The 25,980-nt window shown below is 44.5% G+C and overlaps 1 protein-coding gene across 1 annotated transcript in view; it reads right to left on the bottom strand.

Moving 5' to 3' along the window:
• Positions 1-1,247: 1,247 nt before the first annotated feature.
• The window catches only part of LOC144682497 (uncharacterized), a 34,537-nt gene continuing 9,804 nt past the window's right edge, over positions 1,248-25,980 (bottom strand). Inside the window, exons 3-7 of the mRNA XM_078544890.1 lie at positions 12,586-12,642; positions 12,396-12,482; positions 3,225-3,334; positions 2,992-3,142; positions 1,248-2,902 (exon numbers count right to left, since the gene is read on the bottom strand). Of these exons, the coding sequence (XP_078401016.1) occupies positions 2,790-2,902; positions 2,992-3,142; positions 3,225-3,334; positions 12,396-12,482; positions 12,586-12,642 (518 nt within the window). The 3' untranslated portion in view covers positions 1,248-2,789. The remainder of the gene's footprint in view (positions 2,903-2,991; positions 3,143-3,224; positions 3,335-12,395; positions 12,483-12,585; positions 12,643-25,980) is intronic.

Below are 25,980 nucleotides of genomic sequence, written 5' to 3'. Positions count from 1 at the left end.
TGGCAAAACAAGGTGCTGATAGTTTTCCATTCTCTCTGTTGCAAAAGCAACTTGCACATTTTTAGGACTGTCTTTCAAGCTTACCCAGCTGTTTTATATCGTATCCGCCCTCACGCCTTCTCCTCCCTCCCAGAAACATGATAGGGTCCCCCTTGTCCTCACTTATCACCCCACCAGCCTCCGCATTCAAAGGATCATCCTCCGCCATTTCCGCCAACTCCAGCATGATGCCACCACCAAACACATCTTCCCTTCACCCCCCCTGGCGGCATTCCGTAGGGATCGTTCCCTCCGTGACACCCTGGTCCACTCCTCCATCACCCCCTACTCCTCAACCCCCTCCTACGGCACCTCTCCATGCGAACGCAAGATATGCAACACCTGCCCCTTCACTTCCTCTCTCCTCACCGTCCAAGGGCCCAAACACTCCTTTCAAGTGAAGCAGCATTTCACTTGCATTTCCTTCAACTTAGTCTACTGCATTCGTTGCTCCCAATGCGGTTTCCTCTACATTGGAGAGACCAAACGCAGACTGGGTGACCGCTTTGCAGAACACCTTCGGTCTGTCCGCAAGCATGACGCAGACCTCCCTGTCGCTTGCCATTTTAACACTCCACCCTGCTCTCTTGCCCACATGTCTGTCCTTGGTTTGCTGCATTGTTCCAGTGAAGCTCAACGCAAACTGGAGGAACAGCACCTCACCTTCCGACTAGGCACTTTACAGCCTTCCGGACTGAATATTGAGTTCTTAACCTCCCTCCTCCATCCCCACCCCCTTTCCGTTTCTTCCCTCTCCTCCTTGTTTTTTCCAATAATTCATATAGATTTTTCTTTTCCCACCTATTTCCATTATTTTTAATGTACTCCACTGATCATTTATCTATACCTTTTATGCCCTTTTAGTCTTATTTTACCCCACCCCCACTAGAGCTACCTTGCTTATCCTGCTATCCATTCTTAATTAGCACCTACTTTTAGATAATATCACCACCTTCAACACCTCTTTGTTCTTTTGTCTGTGACATCTTTTGGTTATCTCCTTCTATCACTGCTTGCTTGTCCCAACAACCACCACCCCCCCACTTCTCTCCCCCACCCCTGCCCCAAACCAGCTTATATTTCACCCCTCTCCTATTTTTACTTAGTTCTGTTGAAGGGTCATAGGACTCGAAACGTCAACTGTACTCTTCTCCGCCGATGCTGCCATACCTGCTGAGTTTTTCCAGGTATTTTTTATTTTTTGTTTTATATTTAACCTCTTCTTTATTTCCACAAAAGTAAGTCATGCTTCAATAATCTGGAGCAACATATTACTTTTCAAAACTTTCCAATCTACCTTCTTGAACAGTCAAGCTTAACGATTCTGTGCTCAATCCTTTGTTCTTAATCATTTTAACTAAATTTTGTTCTCTGAGCAAGTAATCCAGGGTTTCTAGCCCATCCTTTTAGTTTCCTTAAAACTGGTATTAAGAATTCATTTCGAAAGTCCAAATTCTTCATTTCTGCTTCTCTTTTGTTTCTGCTTTCATTATGTGTGGGAGATGGTGATGACATGTGTTGGTTTTACAAAGAAAGCAACAACTACAGGCTACGTCTGTAGTGGGTTCTGTGGGGATATCCTTCCATAATGGTTTCATGACAGCACAATCAACATAAAGACTACAGCAATTCAAGATGATTAACCACCATCTTCTTAAGGTAACTAGAGATTAGCAATAAATGGGGTCTCTTCAGTGTTGCCCACATCTTGAGGGCAATTTTGCTAACTTGGACAGTTGGTGAGAGGAAAGAAATACAGTTTTGCCTGTCTCTGTCTCTCTCCTATCTGTAACATTAAGATGTCCCAAAATGATAGACAGCCATTGATTACTTATTGAAGAATAGTCACTATCTTTGTATGGCTGGCAGTTGCTTTGTACATAATAAGGGCCCATAAGCAGTTAGTGAAAAAAGTGAGCAGTTAATTTGTTCTTTGGGTATGTTTGCTTGAAGGAAAATATTAGCCAGTACACGAGGCAAATTTGCTGCTTCTACTTTGAATAACACCCTGGCATTACATAATAGTAAACTGAACAGGCAAACAGTACATTAGTTTAAAGATTGATAGCACTTATAACAATGCAGCATTTTCTTATTATTGCACTGATGTGGAAGCTTAGATTCAGGAACGGGGTTTGAACCCACAACTTCCTGTATCAGAGGAGAGTGTGCAACCACTGAGCCGTGTTGATTAGTAGTCATCCCCTGAATTAAGTTTTATGTCACACATACTTCCCTATTTTCTTATATATTTGTTACTTTATGGGAACACTGTTTCTTCAGGTGTTATTAACAAAGGAACTGAAAAATCTCAGGTTGGGACAACCTGAAGTCCAAGAAATTCAATCTCACTAAGCACAAAGCAATGATGTTCACCAAAATTAAAAGCAATACTGTACTGGCAAGCCATTTATCTTTCCTCAGTTCTTGTCATCTGTTTTGTTTGTAAGAAACTATCTTAGATGTGAAGCAATAAAGGAGGGTTCACACAGTTAAAATCATAAGGCATCAAACATGACAAAATAAATTATGTAAACAATTTTACAGATTCTATTTGCAATTGTTCCTTTCAATTACTTTTTTGCACAGAGATAAAGAAACCCAATTTGATTTTCAGAAATGTGTTACATCCACATGTCAATCACTACAAGCCAAGAAGGAAGTTGATATTGACAGGACTCTATCCTTAGTTCTCTCTCTTTTTCTTTAAATGGAAGAAACCACTTTGCCTCTACTGCCTTAGCCAACAGTTAGAGCAGTTTTATTGCCCCCAAAAAAGTACCATCACCATTTAATGCAATTTGTGCTTGTATTCGTGGTATTACAAGTTCAAGCTCATCACCCACTTCAAGTTTTGCAATGCCTGATTGAAAAGAAATAGTTGATCAGATATTGTGACAGAAACAAACAATATTTAAACAAACCAACTCAAACTCTAATATAAATCCATACCAGCAGTGAAGCAAGAATCATTTGGGCAACAGGCGGACATGTTTTGGATGCACCGAAATAGGATTATGGTACGTGGCTCGCTGCCAACACTGCTGGCCTTTCTTCTCTGGATAAAATGTCCCATCGTAAAAGTACTGTCCTTATACCACACCTAGAAATTCAAGGACACAGTAAATCCAGCAGTCTGCTAATCATTTAAATGCAAATCTCAGAGCAATAAAAACTCAACTTACCTGACTGTACACCAGAAAGTAGCCAGCTTCTTTAACCAAGATCTTGTTATCCTTTTTATCAAGCGCATTTCCTTTTTTTAAACTTAGAACCCATGGGACAATTGTCTCCTCTATAATATAAATTAAAATAAAACTCATCAGTGAGTATTTAAGTTAAAAAGTTGTACATTTTTAAAAAATGATTGAAGGCAACTAAAGAAACTGAAGATGATGCCAGGTTTGTTCCCTGTTCTGTGGTGCATTAACCCATGTCTGTCAGAGCAATTACAGACAGATTGTGATTGAGTCTACGCACTCTTTAAGCTGTAGCAGAGGGGAAATGAGTTAGGATTACCATTATCCTTTGATCCTGGCTCGAAAGTACATGTGTAGGTAATGGAAGAGCATAGCATCCAACTCGTTTCTAGTTCCTCCACACCCTCACTATAGTTGAATTGGCTGTTGACATTCACTATATTGGCTCACATGTAATATGACCACCTGTGTGTAATATTAAAAGGTCTCTATTAACCTTAATCTGGCAAGAGTCAGTACCCTTTACAGAGGTAGAGATAAAAATATGGTAGACTACCATTTTTATAAGAAAATTGAGGTAGAAAAACAAAACAAAAAGATTTTATTAAAATAAAGCACAATATCTGGTGGTCAAACTTTGCCAGTGGCTGTAAGAGTAACCAACTGCCCACAATTCTTTCGCTCCTAGATCCTTTCAGGAAAATTCAGGAGTTTTTGCAAAATATTACAGTCAGCCATCCACAAATGCATCACACAGGTAACCAATGCCATGTTTGCCAGGGTAAGGAAAATATAAACTTTGCGAGCAATGATGTCAGTCACACTAAGCACTGCTTGGGTTTGTGGCTCTGGTTAGCTTCCCATAGGTGCACAGTGTGAATGACTGCACACATGGCGATTTCAGCAGATCACCCAGGAGTATTTGAGAGCTGTAAGGGCATCCACTTCATTGATGTGCAGCTCATGTACCATCACAATAAGATAACCATGCAGATTCCCAGGGAGCTGTCGTGATTCATTCATCCATTCCACGCTCCCTGAGCGCTTCTGACCTTGGAGTAGAGTGACCTATTCCAGCAGACAAAAATGACTCGCTTAAACTGTGGCTGATAACACCTGTGAGGCACCCAAGAAACAAGGCCCAAGAGTGCTACAATGAAAGCCAAATATCGATGAGACTTGTAAGAGAGCAAACATTTGGGATGCTGAAGGTATGCTTCCCATGTGTGGACAGATCGGAAGGCATCCCTCAAGACGAACCATCCACGGTCTCGGGCATGACCGTGTTGCTCTGTAAAATACAGTGCAGCAGCAAGGTTTGGAGCTGCAGGAGAAGCAAGGTGCAGAGTGCATCACCTAAAGGAGGGTGAGATAGGTGGGGGTGGGGGGGAAGAGCAGGAGGTGGAGGGAAGTGGCTCCAGCAGCAGTGCACCTTTCTGCCTGGGATGGTCACATAATGGCATGACTTAGTTAGGTTGCAGGAGTGCACCCTTTTGGCTGAACCCACTTGGCTCCTAATCAACCCCCTCATCCCCACAATACAATACAGTTCTGCAATCAACAAAGCATCCTAATCAAAAACACCCATCGCTCTGCTTCAAACCATGTCTTACCATTCATCACAAGAGAGAGGCCATTTGCCAGGCAGCAAGCAAAATGGGTGAGATGGGAAAGTGGCCCAAACAATTATTTTTTATGTGGCTCAAAAAATAAACAGAACTTTAATAATCTAACATGGTTTTACACACCATGTGCAAGTCCTCATGCAGCTATAAATCTTTATTCTTCATCTTTTTGCTACTACTAGGTGGTGCACCCCCCTTAGTTTTGGTAGAGATAGAGGCAGACTGCTCCTATCCATACTCTGACCGTTGTGATGCTCTTGGTCAACGTTATCCGGGTTTTGGAGCCTAAGGGGGCCCTGACACAGACTGCAGGAGCAGACTCAGCCTGGGGACACAAAGCAGCTGACTAAGTGAGGCGGGGGTGGGGTGGGAACAGGTGAGAAATGGAAGTGCTTTGAACAAAATCCCTATTTCTATTTCCCCCATTCTCCATTATCACTCTTATAGCCCAACTGAACTTCCCTGCTAGTAATGAGTAAGGTGCTATGGGTTTTGACCAATCCTGTTAAAGGTGACATTCAGAGCAAGAAGTCCTTCCCGAGATCCAGCATGCTCTTGCTTGACTGCGTGTTTGCTGTTCTATGCAGGTGGCCATTCTTTCCATGGACAAAGACATCACTACAAAGGCTTGTGACATCATGGCACTTATGCTTGAGATAGACTCCTCCAATTTCTCTCCAAGCGTGCACAGTGCAGCTGGAAAGGCTGACAGAACTTCACACCTTGTTTGCTGCTGCAACATCTTCTTTGTCAACAGTCCCCTGAGGCTCAGCATCTGCATCCAGTTGGGCAGAATTTGGAGCATCCTATGCCCCTTGATGGGAACTTCCAACTCCTGTCCCCATCCTCACCACCTGCTCTGGCTCACTTGTGATGTGTGAAATGCCAAGGGAAAACACATCAATGTGCCTTACCAGTCCTACCGAGGTGTGTGTATCTGAGCTGGTGCATGGGCTGTGAGTCCTATGACAGGGCATTCTTTGAGGAGTCTTAGAACTCCTCCTGCACCATGTCCTGCGGGATGCTTGATGGGACTGTGGGAGATTAAACACATGAATTCTAATTGTCAAGTTAGAAATTGTCAAGTGAACATTTTCATCAGATCATATCCAGGACCTTGCACTCCCAGTGATGGTGAATACTGAGAAGTTCACCGCTATTGAGTGCCACGGCAGCACTGCAATTTCTGGGGAGTCGAGTTATGCTCAAATCCGGAGGTTGTGGTGCACCAGATTGACAGTTCTGCTGGGCCTATCATTGCAAAAAAACCTGGGCTGATGGCCCTCTACCTACATCAGTTTTAATGTTGATTTATTTAGGGCTGCTCCTAGCAAGCATTGAACCTGCTCAGGAGTACAACGCTTTAAATTGCCAGGAGTGTGAAAACACTTTTGCTCCCACCCTTCCTGGCTTCCCGCCACCCACCGCAACCACCACAACTCTGCCACCATCAAGTGCTGTTTCCAACATCAGCAGGACTGAGCGGCCAGGGTGGAGAGGAGGTGATGCTGTGTTGGAGCTGTAATTAAAAGTACAAAATTGAAAACCATTAAAAAACCACTTATTTGTCATTGAGCACTTTTTCAGCTCATGATGTCAGAGGGGGTGTGGTTTTACCAGGAATACTCCACGCTACTTGGCCTCTCCAGTCAGTTCATCATTGGGCCTATGCTGCAGCTGGCAGCGGGAGTTCCACTACAGTCTACAAGAAATGTAGGGTTGTAGTTTTTCATGCAGTCAGCGGCAATTGCCTCTGATTCGCTGCTGATCATAAGATCCAGGCCAATATTTCACTGAATGATGACATCAAGCCAACATGACTGAGTGTTGTGTGTAATGTGGCTGAGTGATATTTAATTCTGTCACCAGGTTGTTGGGAAGCCATCTCCCCCATCTTTAATGGCCGGGATGCTGACACTCAGCTTATCTCCAATACCTCCTCCCCTGCAGCTCTCAGTATAGAGATGAGTGGAGATCCACCTCTGATTCTCTGTCTCTCCTGGTGATCTATGCACTCTTCCTCTGCAAGAAGGGAAAGAAATGAGCAAGACCTGGAATGTATCAAACTAACGAATGGATGGATAACATTTGTTGAGGGCACTCCTAGGGATAGATGTGACATTGCAGATGACTGAGAGTATCAGCGATGGATGGTCAGATGAGGATGTGAGGAAGTGTACAGACAGAGATGGATGGGTACATCTGCAAAGTAAGTTGGTATGAGGAGTGATGTGCTTGATTGGGAAGGGAGAGTTGACATGATGCACACATTAGAATGTAGTTGAATCTGCCATAGTACTCATCTTTTCTGCCCTGAATAGGTCATTAAACCTCTTCCAGCCCTCTAGCTGCAACTGTGGCATCACGCTCCTACTGCTAATCTCCACAGTGATCTCCAGCTGCGCCTTCCTGCTCTCTGAAGCAGGCTTTTTTGCCTTTTTCTTATCAGAAGTGAATCAAGGTACAGCCTTGCTATGTTGGGAGTCCATTACCACAGTTGTTTCCTCTGTTTCTCCATCTGCACAATCCTTCAACTGTCATTTTCACAGTTCCTCTTTAAATAGTTCAGCTGAAATAGACTTGTGCAGGTCATCATTGTGCACACTTGCAAAACCTGGAAGTCAGATGCAGATGCAGTGGCTAGATTAAAAGTGAGTGATTAAAAAGTCACTCATAAAAGCATTGCAGATACTTCCCAGTTTCCTATACATTACCATACATGTCCCCTGAACACCTCACCCACCCATCCCCCTCCCTGCATAGAGAATCAAAACTTTAAAAGTCCACCTCATGGGCAGAATTTTATGATACCATCACAATGGGGACGGGGACGGAATATATTTCATGCTAAAATTGGAAAGAACGGATATGGACCATGACATTCCCAGTCTCAATTTTGCAAACAAAAAGTAACCCAATTAAATTATACACCTTTAAGTGTCATCTCAATATTTTGCTGGCAGGTTAGTGGGACTGCAGATATGTATACTCCATTTCACATTGCTTCTTGGTCTCTCTTGCTTTTTTATCCTAATCACTTGCATGTTTATAATATTCTCCAGTAATGAAAGTTGGCTATAGTAGTTGAACTTGTGAAATTAAATATGCCTGTATATGAGAACTTATAACTGTTACCAACTTAAAAGAAAAAGAAGCTTCATAATAATTATGAAATGTACTCATTTTTCATAACCATTCGGTGTTAAGATCACATCTGTTGGGCATTCTCCATGTGAAATTATGCAGCAAGGAGAGGCAGTAAGTGTCTGCCCTCATCATTCGCTGACTCAATTTCAGGTCTGGGCGGGCTATAAAAAGCCCACCTCTACAAGCATCCAGTCTCTGCAGGCTGAGAGAACTGTTGCCAACTTTGATTTCAGATCATCCACCTGCAGGGACATCCAAAATATTCCTGGACACCCGTCACTCCGCCCTTTAATCTGGCAAAGCATCTTTTTGAACTCCTATCACTCCATCCTTTTATCAGTATGTCTGTACACAGACAAAGAGCAGCCCCATGGTTCAGCTAGGAAGAGCAGGAGCTGCTCTTCCCCAGGAATGGCAACAGAAGACCTTTCTGCTTAACCAAGGCCATCTGGATGGAGATCGACAAGGAGGTGAGCAGTTGTGAGGTCTAGTGCGTGAAACTCTGGTTTCCTGATACACTAAACTTCTCCTTAATGTTGTTCTCCACTGTAGGTCATCTTCACAGGCAAAGGTGGCCAACGCCCATAGTAGAAACAGATGGCTCCACATCTGAAGAAGACCAACAACACCCAGAAAGATGCACCGTTATCATGTCACCCTCATCCTCCATCAGCTGATCGTATCAGTTATACACACATGGGTTTCAGAGGGATCGTGTGCCACCAGTTGAAAGGGACTATGTCAGCTGGCGTCGCTGACAGTGGGAGGACTGTTGGGACCAGGCCCATGCTGACCCCCAGGCTGGTGACAAGCCCTGGTAACAAGCCTGCTGAAGATACAAAGACAGGTAGGGGAAAATCTGGTGGAGGTGCCAGAGGCTATGTGGAACCTCACGCAGTTAGTGGAGAAGTGCATCCGAGCCTTGAATTCTGCCACGACTCCAGAATATGAGCGCATCACTTCCTCTCAAACTCTCAGATTGAGAGCTTGGCAACTGCCATGGAGAGCCAGGTCTATCACACGATGTGTGTGAGGACCTGCATTCCATTGCTCTGGCAATGGGCTCAATACAGAGGGGAACGAGGCACCTGGATTTCCCTCTGGGTGCCCCTTCTCCTCAGGGGTACAGGGAGGTACCATTGTGCACCAGAAGGGAGGAGAGGCACCAGCTTGCTGCCCTAGGGATGTCCTCTCAGGGCACTCTCAGGGTGAGCGGGCACTCCTCATCCCTTCTGCCAGTGACCCCAGGGCCTCCAGTAGGTGAGGCCAAGGAGGGTGCCTCTGTACACATACAGGAGAGCCCTGTAGACCAGGGCCCTCAAAGCCTTCGGCTATCAGAGGACATCCGCCAAGGTCATTGCATGTAACAGAGTCAGCCTTCCTCTTCATCAGCTGATGTCGGGGTTGCCGCAAGGCCTAGTGTGTATAAGCAAAGCTGAAGACATTATGAGGGCACAATGACTGCATGGGAGTAAAGTTATGCACATGTACATAAGTTTCACATAATAGTTTGCTCATTTGATTATTGTGTGCATCATGTGCATTTTTTTGGATATCCTCATTTAGAGGGCAAATTGCACTGTCATGCTTCATGGTTGCTGAATGAAGGGGACTGAAGGACATCTCACTTGTGTAGGCAATAATCTGACGGTGTTTTAAAGGTCAGCCTTTACTAAATGATAATGCGTTTGGTGTGATTTGTTTTCTCAAGGTATTGATGGTTATGTAGATGCCTCACTCCTGGGCAAAATGATTGAAGATGAGGTTGTCTCTGACAGCCCTGGAATGTCTCTGCATGGCCCTGGTATCTTGGAGAGGTGTCATGATTTCTTTTGTTCTCTTCCTCATATTCCTCTCCGTCATCATCATCTAAGGAGGTTAGCAGCTTCTCCATCCACCGCATGGCAATTCCTCTCCCCTTTGTATTGCAACATCGTGAAATGAACAGCAGACCATGACAATCCTAGACACTCTATGTGGCGTGTATTGCAATACTCTGCCAGAACAATCAAGGTATTTGAAGCGCATTTTCAGCAATCCTGTGGTCTGCTCTTTTACTGCCTTGGTTGATCCGTGCATTGCGGGGCTGTGGGGATAATGCACTGGTGTCATTAGCCATGTCCTCTGACACCTCGTGTCACCCAGGTTCCAATTCTGCACTTGGACAGGGTCCTCAGAGAGCTGTGGCAGCTGGGATTTCCAAAAAACGTATGAGTCATAAGAGTTCCCTGGGAAATGAGTGCGGACCTGCCTAATTCTTTTCTGGTGGTCTCAAACATCTTGAATGTTAAGGGTGTGGAACCCCTTCTGATTGACCAATGCTGCTGGCTGTTCTCAGGGAGTTCTAAAAGCCACATCAGGGCAATCAATTACACCCTGTGCTTTCGGGGACCACGCGATGGCCCCAAAGCCAACTGCTCTTGCAGTCTGGCTATCATCAACAATTGAGAATCTGAGAATTTTTTTGGCCCTTCTGAACAGGGCATTGGCCACCTCCCGTATGAGTCAATGCATTTTAGCCTGGGAGATACCGCACACACCTCCTGTAGAGCCCTGGAATAAGCCACTGGCATAGAAATTTAGGGCTGCAGTCACCTTGAGGGTGACTGGCATGGGGTCCCCTCCAAATCCATGGGGCTGTAAGTCTTGTTGAAGGATCGCACACAGGTGAGTGACTATCTTCTGGTATTTCCCCCTCAGACATCTGAAGGGCGTTCCAAACATGTGCTGACATGTCAATGCTTCCTGACCTCCCTCCCCCTCTGCTGATGCTGGCTGATGACCTTGTGGCCTATGTTGTTGTGTGACCATGGGCCTCCTCTGGACCAGATCACTGCAATGGTGGACTCCGCCCTATAGGCTGAAGCCTGGGTCCCTTCAGACACCACCTCATCCCATGCCCCCCCCTAGCTGTAAAGCCATTTGAGGCCCCAACCACCACCACTCTCCCCAACCCTTTTCCTGTCATGACTGGACCCGTCCAGCTTCTCTTGTTCCCCTCCCACGTGCCGCTGAATTAGGCAAAGATAAAACCTCATCTCAGATCCAAAGATTAAACAACATTGCCTGGTGCATGTCATCTTTAAACTGTCAGGAAACAGGAGGTACTAGTTTCCTGTGTGCTGCTGACTTAATCTTGAAGGTCGGACTTAATCTGGTGAAGTTCTCATTTAATGAGTATTCATGGTATGCAAATGCATAGTAACTAGGCTCCTGCCACTGGAAGGCATGAGGCGTGAGCTCTGCCACTGGCACGCCACCAACTGAATTTCTCACACTCAACTCAACGTCTGAGTTCGGCTCCCACCTAATTAAACCCCTTGCTTGCCTTGTTTCCACGCTTACAGACCCCATTAAATACCGCCTGATGTTTCCACTTGTGGGGTAATCTAGAACTAGTGGGCACAGTTCAAAAATAGGGGGTGTCCCATTTAAGACAGAGATGAGGAAGAATTTCGTCTCTCAGAGAGTTGTCAATTTTAGAAATTATCTTCCCCAGAAAGCAGTGGAGGCTGGGTTATTGGACAGTTCAAGGCTGAGTTAGACAGGTTTTTGATCTATAACAGAGTCAAGGGCTATGGGGCTGGGGGGCAGGCAGGAAAGTGGAGTTAAAGCCACAATCAGCTCAACCATGATCTTATTGAATGGCGGAGCAGGCTCGATGGGCCGAATTGCCTACTCCTGCTCTTACTTCTTCTGATCAGCTGCTAACATTTCTATGACAATGCTTCTCTGCAACCAATCACTTGAAAAGTCAACATATAGCACCATTGTTCCAGTTTGCTGTTATTTAGTAACAGCCATAAACCTCAGGGTATTCTCTTTATCGTAACGCTGAGGAATTCAATTACTATTCCCTCCAGTTAAGATCGATTGCCAAATCATGATAAGGACTCAATACAGTACTATGAATTTTGAGAATGATAGGGAGCTATTACCTCAGTTAACCTGACAATTTCAGACTGCTCCATAGGCAGAGAAAAGAAAGTTCTGCACAGGTATGCTTGTGTACATGTGGAAAACCATTCGCTGGCGTTTAAATGCATGGCATGATGCAAGTCAAGTTTTTGTATGTGGTCTCACATCATTTGAAATTTGTAAGGTGCCTTTGTACACTAATAAGACCATGCATGTTGCATCAATGTGAATTTGCAACTACTTCACACAACACAAATGGTATAATGTGCATGATCTAAAATATTATTTCGAGGAGGCTTTTTCTCATCCCATCTAGTGGTTTGGAACCCAAACTCCAACTTGTGACATGTTATCAATTTTATTCCATACGTATTTAAAAATTATTCATTGTATGGTGTATCTGAATTCTATCACACTCATATTATACAGCAACATCAATATGATCTAATTCAATGCATGCACTTACGTTTACTGTTTTGACTTGAAACAGATCTTCGTTCAACTCGACAGGTTGGCTGTGGCCTTCCAGGCATATACTTCGAACAACTATTCACTAACAATCCATAAAAATGGCAGAGTGGTGAATCCCAAAGCCAAATAATATGAAACAATAAAATCATTTGCACTTTTAATAATAAGTTATTAAGTAATATTACCTTTTACAGGTGGTCTTTGGTCATGTGTGGCAATCAATTGCACAAAGGACTGCTGCACTAAAATTGAAGAGATTAAAGTCAAATAAATACCGCAACATTCCTTGACTTCACCACATGTCTTAGCAATTGAGATCAAAACTAACTTGTTCAATGGTTGCTGTCAAGTTGCTCTCAATTTGCATTCTGTTTAGAAACAGCATCTGTATTGATTGGACGTAGCTTGACTTAGATGTGAAAATGCAAAAACTAACAAGACAATGCATAGTTGGCCTGCCCTGTGTATTGAATAGGAATGTTTGTGAAGTGGAGGATAATGGCTTTCTTGTAAGTGCTGACTGCAGGCACTGTGAGAAGCTTTTAATATCTTGAGATGCTTTAACTTGTGGTTTGACAGTTCATAATAAACTTTTAATGAAAATAAGTGCTGGCGTAATCATTATATATGGAAGAAGAGCAACCTGACCAAGTCTATCAAGCCTATGTCCTCAGTGCACCCTTCTAAAGTAGTGAGACCTGGACAGCATATGCTAGGCAGGAGAAGGCTGTCTCAGACTAGTCCTTGGCATCACTTGCAGGGCAAGGTCACCAGGGAATCTCCTTGAGCAAGCTAATTCCATCAGTACACACTCGTCACTAAGCCGGCTACTTTTTTTTCTTTATTCTTTCATGGGATGTGGCCAGCATTTGGTTCCCATTCCTAATTGCCCTTGAACTGACCTTGTTAGGTCACTTCAGCAGGCAGTTAAGAGTCAATCATATTGCTGTGGGTCTGGAGTCAAATGTAGACCAGACTTCCTTCCTTCAAGGACATTAGTGAACTAGATGAATTTTTATGACAGTTAATGGTAGTTCAAGGTCACCATTAATGAGACTTTATATTCCAGATTTATTAACTGAATTCAAATTCCACCTGCTACTGTGGTAGGATTTGAACCCATGTCCCCAGAGCATTAGCTTGGGTCTCTGGATTACTTGTCCAGCAACATTACCACTATGCCACCATCTCCCACCACCCCACAACTGAGTCCTGTTCATTGGGTACATGACCGTCATCTGCTCAAAGACCTTCTGTATGGTGAACTAGCCTAACTAGCCACTAGGTCACGACCTGCTGGGCATCCGTACCTCTTGCAAGCGAGATATGAAGTTGGTGGACATTGACACAGACAAGAGGACAGTCGTTGATGACTGTGGCTCCTATAGGTTGACTGGAGCAGCATTGGAATTGGCAAGGAGAAACGGGAAGCTCAGCTGGCTGAGATAGGGCAAGAGAGAAAAAAAAGAGGCCAGCAAATCCTGCACCTTCTCAGCTCAATGTTTTCATCTGCCGCTATTGTGGCAGAGACTGTCATGCCAGAGCGGGCTCCAGTGCCACACCAGTTGATGCTTAACACAAAGTTGACCAACAAAGTGCAAACTATTGTCTTACGAGATGGAAGGTTGCCAAGGGAGAATCATTATGTAGTTAATGCTGCCTTTTCTAACTCTATGCTACAGAGGCATGATCCTGCGGTGAGTAAATCATCCTGTATCTTCCAAGCAAAATCTCTTTTGAAATCAGATGCCAATAATCAGATATTAATTAGCAGTGATTTTCAATTGCAATGTACTGACTAAAAATAAAATAGGACATTGATCAGCTATTACCGACTAACAATTTTCTGGTTAGTGTGAAATTCAGAAGCTGCAAGCAAGCACATTTCACTCCAATCAACAGTTTGAACATTAAATGCAGTTTTAAATCTCAACTAATAACTTAGAACATTATGGTCCTGATATTAACTAGCATGGGGTGTTGGAGGAGGGGAAGAGTTATTGTCAGGAACCACAGAGGCCTGAGTTTCCTCGAACATTGTGGAATTTTAACGTTACATATGTTGCTCTCCAAATAGATTCCCCAGCTGGATGTCAGCCTGATTGGCAGGCTTCGCCGTCTATCAAACAGGAAAATCCTGTGATGAAAAAGGCCACAGTCCAGGAGCAGGTAAATTTAGCGGTAGAGATTGCAGAGGTGAGTACAGCATGGTAGGGGGGATTGGGAGGGTCAGGTGGGGTGGTTGCGGGAGAGTCGAAGATCACGGAAGGTGGGGCAACATTAGAGATGCTGAGATTAGTGTTTGTGGGTTGTTGGGGAAAGAGGAAAGAAAAGTACAAAACAGTTAAGCATCTGCTTCAATGGCCAGCTATGAGTGAATACTTGCTCAAGGAATTATGTTATGACTGGGGGAAAGTATTGAATGGGTTGCCACAGAGATTGCTATTGGAACCCTTACTGTTTCTAATTCATGTCAATGACTTTGATTCAGAAACTCCATCCAAATTGTTCAAACTTGTCAATGACATCAGCTATTTGGTGTAGAATGCATGCAGCCTATTGCTTATAAATAAGCAATCAGGACACTTAAAAACAGAGAAAGCCACTCACTTCAACCTGGGCTGAAATTTGCTTTCTGGAGAGAAATTCAACTTTGATCGTGAAACAATTGTTTCAGATGCAAACAATTAAAATCTGATTGGCCTAAGAATTTTACTTAGAACTCTAGCCTTCAAAGGATAGAACTCTACCTTGGCTCCAGAATAAAATATTGTCTGTTACCTAATAATACTCCCATAAACAACACATTTTCAAACTTGCAGTTAGAATCATCTCAAAAGAATTGGCAATAATATATTTTCTTGGTCTTGCAAACATTTTGTCTGTCATGGTCAGGTGGCATATTTAATCATCACATCTCTATGATATGCAGAATTTACGTCAAACATTTCTGATTAATTAGTTCAATTTTATACTCACAAACTGCAAAAAGTCAAATAGATAGGAAATGTATAAAACATACTGCAAGAATGCAGCCTTAAAAAAGAACTACTAAGGAAGTACAGACAACAGATAAAGCATGAGCAGTCATTAAAATCAACTAAAACTGAGCCAATAGAATTCTCCAAGTAAGTATTTTTACATCATTTCAGCTACCAGCTCTGAATTAAGCACTTACCGGGATAAATAAGATTTGTAACATAATAAAAACATTAAAAATTACAAGAAAATTTGCCTTTTCAGTAATATTTTCTCTGTTTAAAATGTGCCAGATAATCTGTTCCTTTAAATGGTTTGTATCTGTCACAAAGTTGTGGGCTGCAATTCCTAATATGCATTTGTACCTTGGGCTCCCAGAATTCTTCTTCTCATGACCAGCAAGACTGCTCATGGGGCAGATTAGGAAATGTTGCTTGCAAACTGTAGTAATCTGATATGTAATGTACCTTTAAGAGAAGTATTGTAATGTAAGGTCACATGATCTTAATATCCAATAGCAGAGTAGCGCGGGCTACCTCTATGTGGGAGAGTCTTGAGTTAATCATTGATGAGTGAAGGCAGAGTTTTATGTTGTGAACACACAAGTGTAGCTGCTGAGTTTAGTTTATAAATAGACAGCATGTGTTTATTCTAACAACGATCTCCGGATGTTCTCTGTCTCTGTACCAGCATATTCGCCCCAAAACAAGCATGCAACCTGAATCCTTTAGCCCCTACAAACTAAGGACACTGAATATTAACAAACTGGCAATGAGAGTACAAGCACTTTCATTGGAAAAGTAGAATGGAAAAAAAAACTAGGTAAAAAGCGAGGAAAAGTGAAAGAATCTAGAAGAACTGAAATCAGGCCGAACCTCTAATGGTATTCGTGAGTAAAAGAAAATTTCATTTTGAGCATCGAAGTGATTCCCTCAGAGCATGCTGCAATTCGGAAGAGTGGAGCCTTTCGATCCAACCTCAGACGACTGGTCTCACTATGTTGAAGCCTCGTGTTTTTCTTCCAGGTGAACGACATTGCGGGGGAGGAGAAGAGGCACACAATCCTTCTGTCCACATGTGGAAGTGAAACAAATGGACTAATTCGGAATCTGTTGGTGCCCAGTGCCCCAGACTCGAAAAGTTTTGATGATTTAGTGAACCTTGTAAAGAGTCATTACCAGCCCAAGCCATTGGTGACGATGCAACGGTTTAAATTTAACTCAAGAACTAGAGCTGCAGGGGGAGACAGTCACTTGTTATGTGGCTGGTCTGAAACAATTAACTGAATATTGAGAGTTTGGTACATCTATTAATGATATGCTTAGAGATCTTTTGGTGTGCGGTATAAACGAAAATGTAATTCTGAAGAGATTGTTGGCTGAAACGGATCTAGATTTTCAGAAGGCATTGGAAATCGCTCTGGCAATGAAAGGTGCAGTGCGAGACTCAGGAGCCATTTGAGGAGCGCAAAATGGCGCTGTCCTCCATGTTGGGCGGGGAGCTTCAACCAAAAACAGCGGGAAAGTGCAGAGCTTTGTTCCAAAGCGGGAAGCAGTCACCGCCAGCAGACAAATTAAAAGGGAAAACTTGGCAGTAAAAACATGGCATAATAATGAGAGGTGGATGCAGGCAACCCTATAATGAAACACAGGTAAAAATATTGAATGCTTCTTCTGCCATCAAAATGGACACCTCATGAGACATGGGCCAGGATTTTATGGTCGGTGTGCGGGCTCAGCGGGAGTGGATGGTTGGGAAGCCAACCACCGCCCGTGATCGGCTCCACACTGCCACCTTATGCGGGCGGTCCAATTAAGGCCCGCTCAGTGTAAGACACGACAGCGGCAACAGAGAGAAGGTGCGGGTGGGGGGGGCAGGAGCTCAACGTCTGCCGGGTCCAATGGCGAACAGCGGCCGATTCAAAAACGGCTGCGGCAGCCATACGAAGGCTGCCAGTGAAGCAGACGCACCTCATCATGGAGCTCGTAAGTGCTGAACACGGCAGGCAAGAGGGTAGGTCGGTGGGGCAGTCGGTGTCTCGCTGCCCTCCTGGAGGAGATGGCAGCACGCAGAGAGATCCTTGTCCCCAGGTACAGGAGGAGGAGGTCCCCCCACCTCACCAAAAATGCCTGGGAGGAGGTGGCATCCAGGGTGAGCTCCCATGATGTGGTGAGGCGCACATGGGTGCAGTGCTGTAAGCGGTTCAATGGTATTCTGCGATTGGGAAGGGTGAGCACCGTGTTGGCATGGGTCACTTAGCACAGCAGTTAGGAGCCTCCCCGCTGGGCCTCAGAGTTCTTAGAGTGTGAGTGACAAACGTCAAGGAGGCAGCATCTAGGCAAGGGGATGAGCCCTGTCCGCTTGGAATGAGTGTCTTGTGGCTCCAGGGTCACGAATCGGCTGAGCCATGCAAAGTATTCCTCAGGTGGGGTTGGCCAGGCTGCAATGACAATGCAGGTATAGGGTGGACTAATCAATGCTCCTCTGTCCTTTCAGGAGAAGACATCCCATAACAATGCAGAGAGGTTGCGGACTGGCGGAGGACTGCCCACCTTCTAATACTAAGTAGATTTGAGCAGGAGGCCCTGGAGCTGGAGACGCGCCATGCGCCTAGGTCAACCGGCTACAGTGAGGTAAGACTACAATGCACTCAGGTCAGAATGTCTGTCATAGCAACCATTCCACTGTCATCTCTATATTGATATCAGCCTTGAACATAGAATTCCCATTGATAATGGAAAGACGAGGGCACCCTGATCCGGGTGCCAGGCATGCACAGTAACAGTGTATAACAGTGTAATGACTTCAACTGATGACATGTCCTTGTTCTTCCTTTCAGGCTCACCAGCAGTCCATTGGGGTGAGGAGCATGAAGGCCCACCACTGACCACAGAGGATGGTGGCTGATGATAGAAACATAGAAAGTAGGAGGAGTAGGCCATTCGGCCCTTCGAGCTGCTCCGCCATTCACTGTGATCATGGCTGATTATCCAACTCAATAGCCTGCTCCTGCTTTCTCCCCATATCCTTTGATCCCTTTCGCCCCAAGAGCATATCTAACTCCTTCTTGAAAACATACAATGTTTTGGCCTCAACTACTTTCTGTGGTAGCGAATTCCACAGGCTCACCACTCTCTGGGTGAAGAAATTTCTCCTCATCTCAGTCCTAAATGGTCTACCAGGTATCCTCAGACTGTGACCCCCTGGTTCTGGACTCCTCCACCATTGGGACATTCTTCCTGCATCTACCCTGTCTAGTCCTGTTAGAATTTTATAGGTTTCTATGAGATCCCCCCTCATTCTACTGAACTCCAGCGAATATAATCCTAACCGACTCAATCTCTCCTCCTATGTCAGTCCCGCCGTCCCAGGAATCAGTCTGGTAAACCTTCGCTGCACTGCCTCTATAGCAAGAAAATTCTTCCTCAGATAAGGAGACCAAAACTGCTCACAATATTCCTCTCGCTATGAAGGCCAATGTACCATTTGCCTTCTTTACCGCCTGCTGTACCTGCATGCTTACCTTCAGCGACTGGTGTATGAGGACACCCAGGTCTCGTTGCACATTCCCTTCTCTCAATTTATAGCCATTCAGATAATAATCTGCCTTCCTGTTTTTGCTACCAAAGTGGATAACCTCACATTTATCAACATTATACTGCATCTTCCATGCATTTGCTCACTCACTCAGCTTGTCCAAATCACACTGAAGCATCCCTGCATCCTCCTCTCGCCCTCCCACCCAGCTTTGTATCATCTGCAAATTTGGAGATATTACATTTATTTCCCTCATCTAAATCATTGATATATATTGTGAATAGCTGGGGTCCCAGCACTGATCCCTGCGGTACCGCACTAGTCATTGCCTGCCATTCGGAAAAAGACCCGTTTATTCCAACTCTTTGTTTCCTGTCTGCCAACCAGTTTTCTAACCATCTCAGTACACTGCCCCCAATCTCATGTGCTTTAATTTTACATGCTAATCTCTTATGTGGGACTTTTTCAAAAGCCTTCTGAAAATCCAAATAAACCACATCCACTGGCTCCCCCTCATCAACTCTACGAGTTACATTCTCGAAAAATTCCAGTAGACTTGTCAAGCATGATTTCCCTTTCACAAACCCATGCTGACTCTGTCTGATTCTGCCACTGTTTTCCACGTGCTCAGCTATTAAATCTTTTAAAATGGTTTCCAGAGTTTCAGGCTGACTGGTCTATAATTCCCTATTTTCTCTCTACCTCCCTTTTTAAATGGTGGGGTTACATTAGTTACCCTCCAATCAGTAGGAACTGTTCCAGAGTCCATAGGATCTCAGAAGGTGACCACCAATGCATCCACTATTTCTAAGGCCACTTCCTTAAGTACTCTGGGATGTAGATTATTAGGCCCTGGGGGATTTATCGGCCTTCAATCCCATCAATTTCTCCAACACCATTTCCCTACTAATACTGATTTCTTTCAGTTCCTCCCTCTTACTAAACCCTGTGTTCTGCAACATTTCTGGTATGTTATTAGAATGAGGGGGGATCTCATAGAAACCTATAAAATTCTAACAGGACTAGACTGGGTAGATGCAGGAAGGATGTCCCAATGGTGGAGGAGTCCAGAACCAGGGGGTCACAGTCCTCCTTTTTGAAAACAGAACCAAAGTATGTATTTAGTTGGTCAGCCATTTCTTTGTTCCCCATTATAAATTCTTGTTTCTGACTGTAAGGGACCTACATTTGTCTTCACCAATCTTTTTCTCTTCCCATACCTATAGAAACTTTTATAGTCAGTTTTTATGTTCCCCGTAAGCTTACACTTGTACTTTATTTTCCCCTTCTTAATGAATCTCTTGGTCCTCCTTTGCTGAATTCTAAAGTGCTCTCAATCCTCAGGTCTGTTGTTTTTTCCTGGCCAATTTGTATCCCTCTTCCTTGGATCTAATACTATCTCTAATTTCCCTTATAAGCCATGGTTTGGCCACATTTCCTATTTAACTTTTGCGCCAGGCAGGAATAAATAATTGTTGCAGTTCACCCATGCACTCTTTGAACGTTTGCCTTTACCTATCCACCGTCATCCCTTTAAGTAACGTTTCCCAATCCATCATAGCCAACTCGTGTCTCATACCATCGTAGCTCCTTTATTAAGATTCAGTACCCTAGTCTCAGAATCAACTACATCACTCTCCATCTTGATGAAGAAAACTATCATTTTATGGCCACTCATCCCCAAGGGACCTTGCAAAACTAGATTGCCAATTATTCCTTTCTCATTACACAATACCCAGTCTAGGATGGCCTGTTCTCCAGTTGGTTCCTAAACGTATTGGTCCAGAAAACCATCCCGTATACACTCCAGGAATTCCTCCTCCACAGTCTTGTTACTAATTTGATTTGCCCAATCTATATGCAGATTAAAGTCACCCATAATTACAGATGTTACTTCATTGCATGCGTCTCTAATTTCCTGTTTAATGCCATTCCCAACATCACCACTACAGTTTGGAGGTCTATATACAACCCCCACTAATGTTTTTTTCCCCTTGGTATTTCTCAGCTCTACCCATACAGATTCCACATTGTCAGAGCTAATATCTTTCCTCACTATTGCGTTAATTTCCTCTTTAACCAGCAATGCAACTCCACCCCCTTTTCCTTTTTGTCTGTCCTTCCTAAATACTGAATACCCCTGGATGTTCAGTTCCCATCCCTGGTCACCCTGCAGTCATGTCTCCGTAATCCCGACTATATTATACCTGTTTACATCTATTTGCGCAGTTAATTCATCCACTTTATTGCGAATGCTCCTCGCGTTAAGGCACAAAGCCTTAAGGCTTGTCTTTTAAACATTACTTGTCCCGTTCCCTCTATTTTTCACTAAACCCCTCTGAAGTGCCTCTGAAGTCGTCCCTGAGGCAGCAGATGCTGGAAGTCCAGTAGGGTGTGCGGGAGGATTTGGCGGAGATACATGAGGGAGTGCGTGCCATGGTCTACATTGTGGAGGAGTCCTTGCGGAGCATGAGCAATGCAATTACCCTCATGGCCGAGCGCAATGCCTCCTCCATGGAGAGGGGAGACTCTCTCCGCTCCTCCACCCTTCTGCCAGTGACCGTGGCGTCCGATGAGGCTGTGGCGACTGGGGAGGTGCCAGCCGTGGCACTGACCTCTCCCTCCCAGGCAGGGCTAGCAGAGCCTCCGCGGGCCAGAGGACACCCGCCAAGGTCATCAAGGCCAACAGAACAACAGAGTGAACAGGCTGCCTCCAATGCCAGTGCCAGCAAGGGGGGAGCACCTGCAAGCAAAAACTTAAAGCACCTTAAGCACAACATGGGCTTATCACTGATGATACTTTTTTTCCCCAGTTTTACATTAAATATTATTTGGTGTGATGGATAACATCTTACAGTTTAATTTGTATTTTGTATGCCAGGCACCACAGCATTAAGTGTGTTTCTGTTCAACAAGCCTCTGGGTGCTTCATTAGTTCTGCAGGTGCAGGGTAACCCATGATGTTATGAGTGACTTGTTTGTCATTGAACTTCATTGAAATGGCACATAGTTCATGTTGTTCACCAAGCAAATGTTCCTGTCAGGTATCGAGTACGGAGCCTGCAGCCTTGGCATGTGGTGGTGGTTCTTCTTTGGTGGGCTAGCTCAAGGACCGTTGGATCAAAACCTCCTGGATGTCCCTGCCTCTCTGGAGGTTGCCCAGGTCAGCCTCTATCCCCTCAGTGTTCTCCTGACCATGCTCGTCCTCGGACTCACTACTGGACTCATCATCTGTTGCCAAAGAAGCTGCAGAAACATCTTCCTCCACTGCATCCCCCTTTTCCAGCGCCAGATTGTGGACAGTGTAGCAACCACTATCAGTGACACATGATCTGGGGGTATTGCAGTGCACCTCCTGAACGGTCCAGGCATCGGAACCGCATCTTGAGAAGACCTATGGCCCTCTCTACCACCGCCCTTATGGAGACATGGCTCCTATTGTACCGCTGCTCAGCTTCTGTTTTGCATGGTGGAGAGGCATCATGAGTCACCTTCTGAGGGGATAGCCTTTGTTACCCAGCAGCCATCCATCCAGTTGGGCTGGAGCACTGAAGAGCCTCGGCACCTGGGAGTGTCCTAGGATGTAAGCGTCATGGGAGCTGCCTGGATACCTTGCACAGCCTTGCAGAATCTGCATCTTGTGGTCACACACTATCTGCGCGTTCATTGAGTGGAAGCCCTTCCTGTTGACGAAGGCACTGGGCTCACCTGCTGGCTCCTTGATGGCCACATGTGTACAGTCTATTGCACCCTGGATGCAGGGTAACCCAGCAATTGCTGCAAAGCCTCTGGCTCGCCCTGCCTGACTGGCCTTGTCTGTGTGGTAGTGAATGAAAGTCAATGCATGCCTGAACAGAGAGTTTGTCACCAGCTTGACACAACTGTGGACAGCTGATTGGGAGACTCCACAAAGATCACCCACTGACCCCTGGAAAGAACCAGAGGCATAGAAGTTGAGGGTCACTGTGACTTTCAGCGCCACTGGCTTGCGATATCCATCCACGCAGTCTAAGCTGATCTGAGGGCCGATCATTTGACAGATGGAGGTCACTGTCTCCCTTGAGAGGTGGAGCCTCCTTTGGCACTGCATCTCAGACATATTGAGGTAGCTGCATCGCTGCCTGTAAACCCTGGCAGCAGGATAGTGGTGTCTTCTGCGGCCCCTTCCACCTTGGACTTTCTGTTGGCCCTGCGCTCCTTGTGCCTGCGCCTGTCTGCCCACAGGTTGCTTCCCTGGAGCCTGAAAAGGGACACCTGGCCTCCTCCCGCTTCAGGCCCTCTCTTCCTCCTCAGAGAAGGTGCCTCCAACGGAGACCACAATCCCCATTCCCTGGGCAGGGGAAGGCTGTCTCATACCTGGAAGGCCCCAAGTGGCATGACTCCTCTGGAGTCCTGAACTGAAGCCTCTTATTTCTGTCGAAGCAGCTCTGAAGTGAAATGAAATTGTCCTGTTCACACAAGCAAGCAGCAGCAATTTATCAGCTAAAGTACAGACAACTCACATTAGCAAACCCACTCATCCCTCTTATCTCACCCGTGGATGAGGTTTTTGAAAATGTAGCCTACCCGCCTGCCCGTTGCACCCGTGCGACGCACTGAAAATCGCACAGGCTACATAAAATCACAGACAATTGGTGCCTCAAGGACCTTAACTGGCCCGTTAATTAACGGCAGGCGCACCTCCATTTTCATCACGTGCCCGCCTTGCAAAATATTGCGGTGGTGCACGGTGACTTCAGGACGCACGCCCAACGTCATCTTGTGTCATTTTATGTTCCGGTGTGTCGGGTGCGCGCCCGCACGCCAAGGGTAAATTTCTGGCCATTGTAAAGAAAAAATTAGGCAGACTTTCAGACAAAAGCAAAAACTCAATGAGATAAATAGTGTTGAAAAGTCTGACGTAATAGATGCTGATATCTATTCTTTGTATAATTTAAAGGTAGGAAGAACGGAGCCTATCTATGTAACCATGACAGTGAATGAGAAGCCTCTGAGAATGGAAGTGGATACCGGAGCAGCCATTACAGTGATTGGTGAGCATACGTTCAAATACCTGAATCATGGAAAATGTAAGTTGAATTTAGAAGGAACTGATGAAAAATTAAAAACTTACACAGGAGAAGACATACAGGTCAAGGGCATATGTAAATTCACAGTAAACCATGAAGGTCAAACAGTGAGATTACCCTTGATGGTAGTAGCAGGCGAGGGACCTAGCCTCCTTGGACGAAACTGGCTGAGACAAATTTAATTGGAATGGACTGAAATCTTCCAACTGAGAACTAATGGGGTTATTACAGCTACAACAAAAATATGCCTCAATTTTCAAGGAAGAAATTGAAAAAATTGAAGGGCTACAAGTAAAAAATTCATGTAAATCCAGAGGCAACACCAAGAATCATGAAGGCAAGACCAGTACATTATGCAATGCGGGATAAGGTAGACGCCGAACCGGGCAGGTTAGAAAAACTCAATGTGATAGAACCAGTACAATTTTCAGAATGGGCAGCTCCAATTGTACCTGTTCTCAAACCTGACTGAAGCTTTTGAATATGTGGGGACTATAAATTAACAGTTAATAAAGTGGCAAAATTGGATAGACACCCCATTCCTAAAATTGAAGGTTTATACACTAAACTGGCAGGTGGAAAGGCCTACACAAAGTGTATGAGTCATGCTTACCAGCAATTGGAATTAGAGGAGGCATCCCCGAAGTTTGTCACCATAAATACACATAAGGGATTGTACCAGTGCGCCATTATCTTCTGCTTGCGCCATGTTCCAAAGAACCATGGAAAGTTTACTACAGGAATTGCCCCATGTTCTAGCTTATTATGATGATGTTCTTGTGACTGGACTCACTGAAAAGGAACATTTGATGAACTTGGAAGAAGTTCTGAAACGTTTTTTGCAGGTTGGAGTGAGATTGAAAAAGGAAAAGTGCACATTCCAGGCAAAAGAGGTAACTTACCTAGGTCACAAGATAGATTTACAAGGCCGACATCCAGTTGAAGAAAAAGTGAAAGCTATTAAAGGAGTCCCCACGACAAAGAATACATCCAAACTGAAATCATTCTTGGGGATGATCAATTACTGTGGACTTTTCTTACCTAATTTGTCCACAGAACTGGCACCACTGTATTACTTGCTCAAAAAAAGCCAGAGATGGTCATGGCAAATACCACAAGAAGAAGCTTTATAAAAGTGAAAAAGTTACTATAATCTTCTACACTTCTTGTACATATTGATCCAAAGAAAGAGTTGACATTAACATGTGACACATCACCTTATGGAGTGGGAGCAGTGCTTTCCCATCAAATGGATGATGGATCAGAAGGATCTATAGGATATGTGTTGAGAACACTTAGTACTGCAGAGAAAAAGTACTCACAAATTGAAAAAAAAGGCTTGGCAATCATTTTCGGTGTTAAAAGGTTTCATCAATATGTACATGGTCATCTGGACCACAAGCCATTATTAAGGCTATTCAGTGAAGACATGGCTATACCTCCTATAGCGTCAACAAGAGCACAAAGATGGACATTAATCTTAGCAGCGTATGAGTATACTTTTATTCACAAACCCAGAAGTCAAATTGCAAACTCTGATGCACTCAGTCATTTACTCTTGCAAGTAAAAGATGAGGATGTTCCAATTCCTCAGGAATACATCTTGTTATTGAACTTCCTGAATTCATCACCGATATGTGCTAAACAAATTAAAGATTGGACAAACCAAAACCCAGTCTTATCCAAAGTGAGAAGTCAGGTTCATTATGGTTGGTCACAAACACAAGAATCTGATCAAATGAAACTGTATTTCCAGAGAAGATACAAGATAACCAGTCAAGAAGATATTTTATTGTGGGGAGTTCGAGTGATTGTTCCTCCAAAAAGACAAAAAGCCATTGTTATCTGAACTTCATAGAGCACATTCCGGAACTTCCAAAATGAAGGCATAGCTATATGTGGTGACCGGGAATGGGTGGAGAAATAGAAAACTTAATGAGAAGTTGTATGTAGTATCAACAAGTGCAAAAATGACCTGCAACAGCTCCGTTACAC

This window comes from Cetorhinus maximus, chromosome 7 (assembly GCF_964194155.1).
Source record: "Cetorhinus maximus chromosome 7, sCetMax3.hap1.1, whole genome shotgun sequence".
In the NCBI taxonomy this organism is placed as follows: domain Eukaryota; kingdom Metazoa; phylum Chordata; class Chondrichthyes; order Lamniformes; family Cetorhinidae; genus Cetorhinus; species Cetorhinus maximus.
This window is presented reverse-complemented; position numbering and strand designations above follow the sequence as displayed.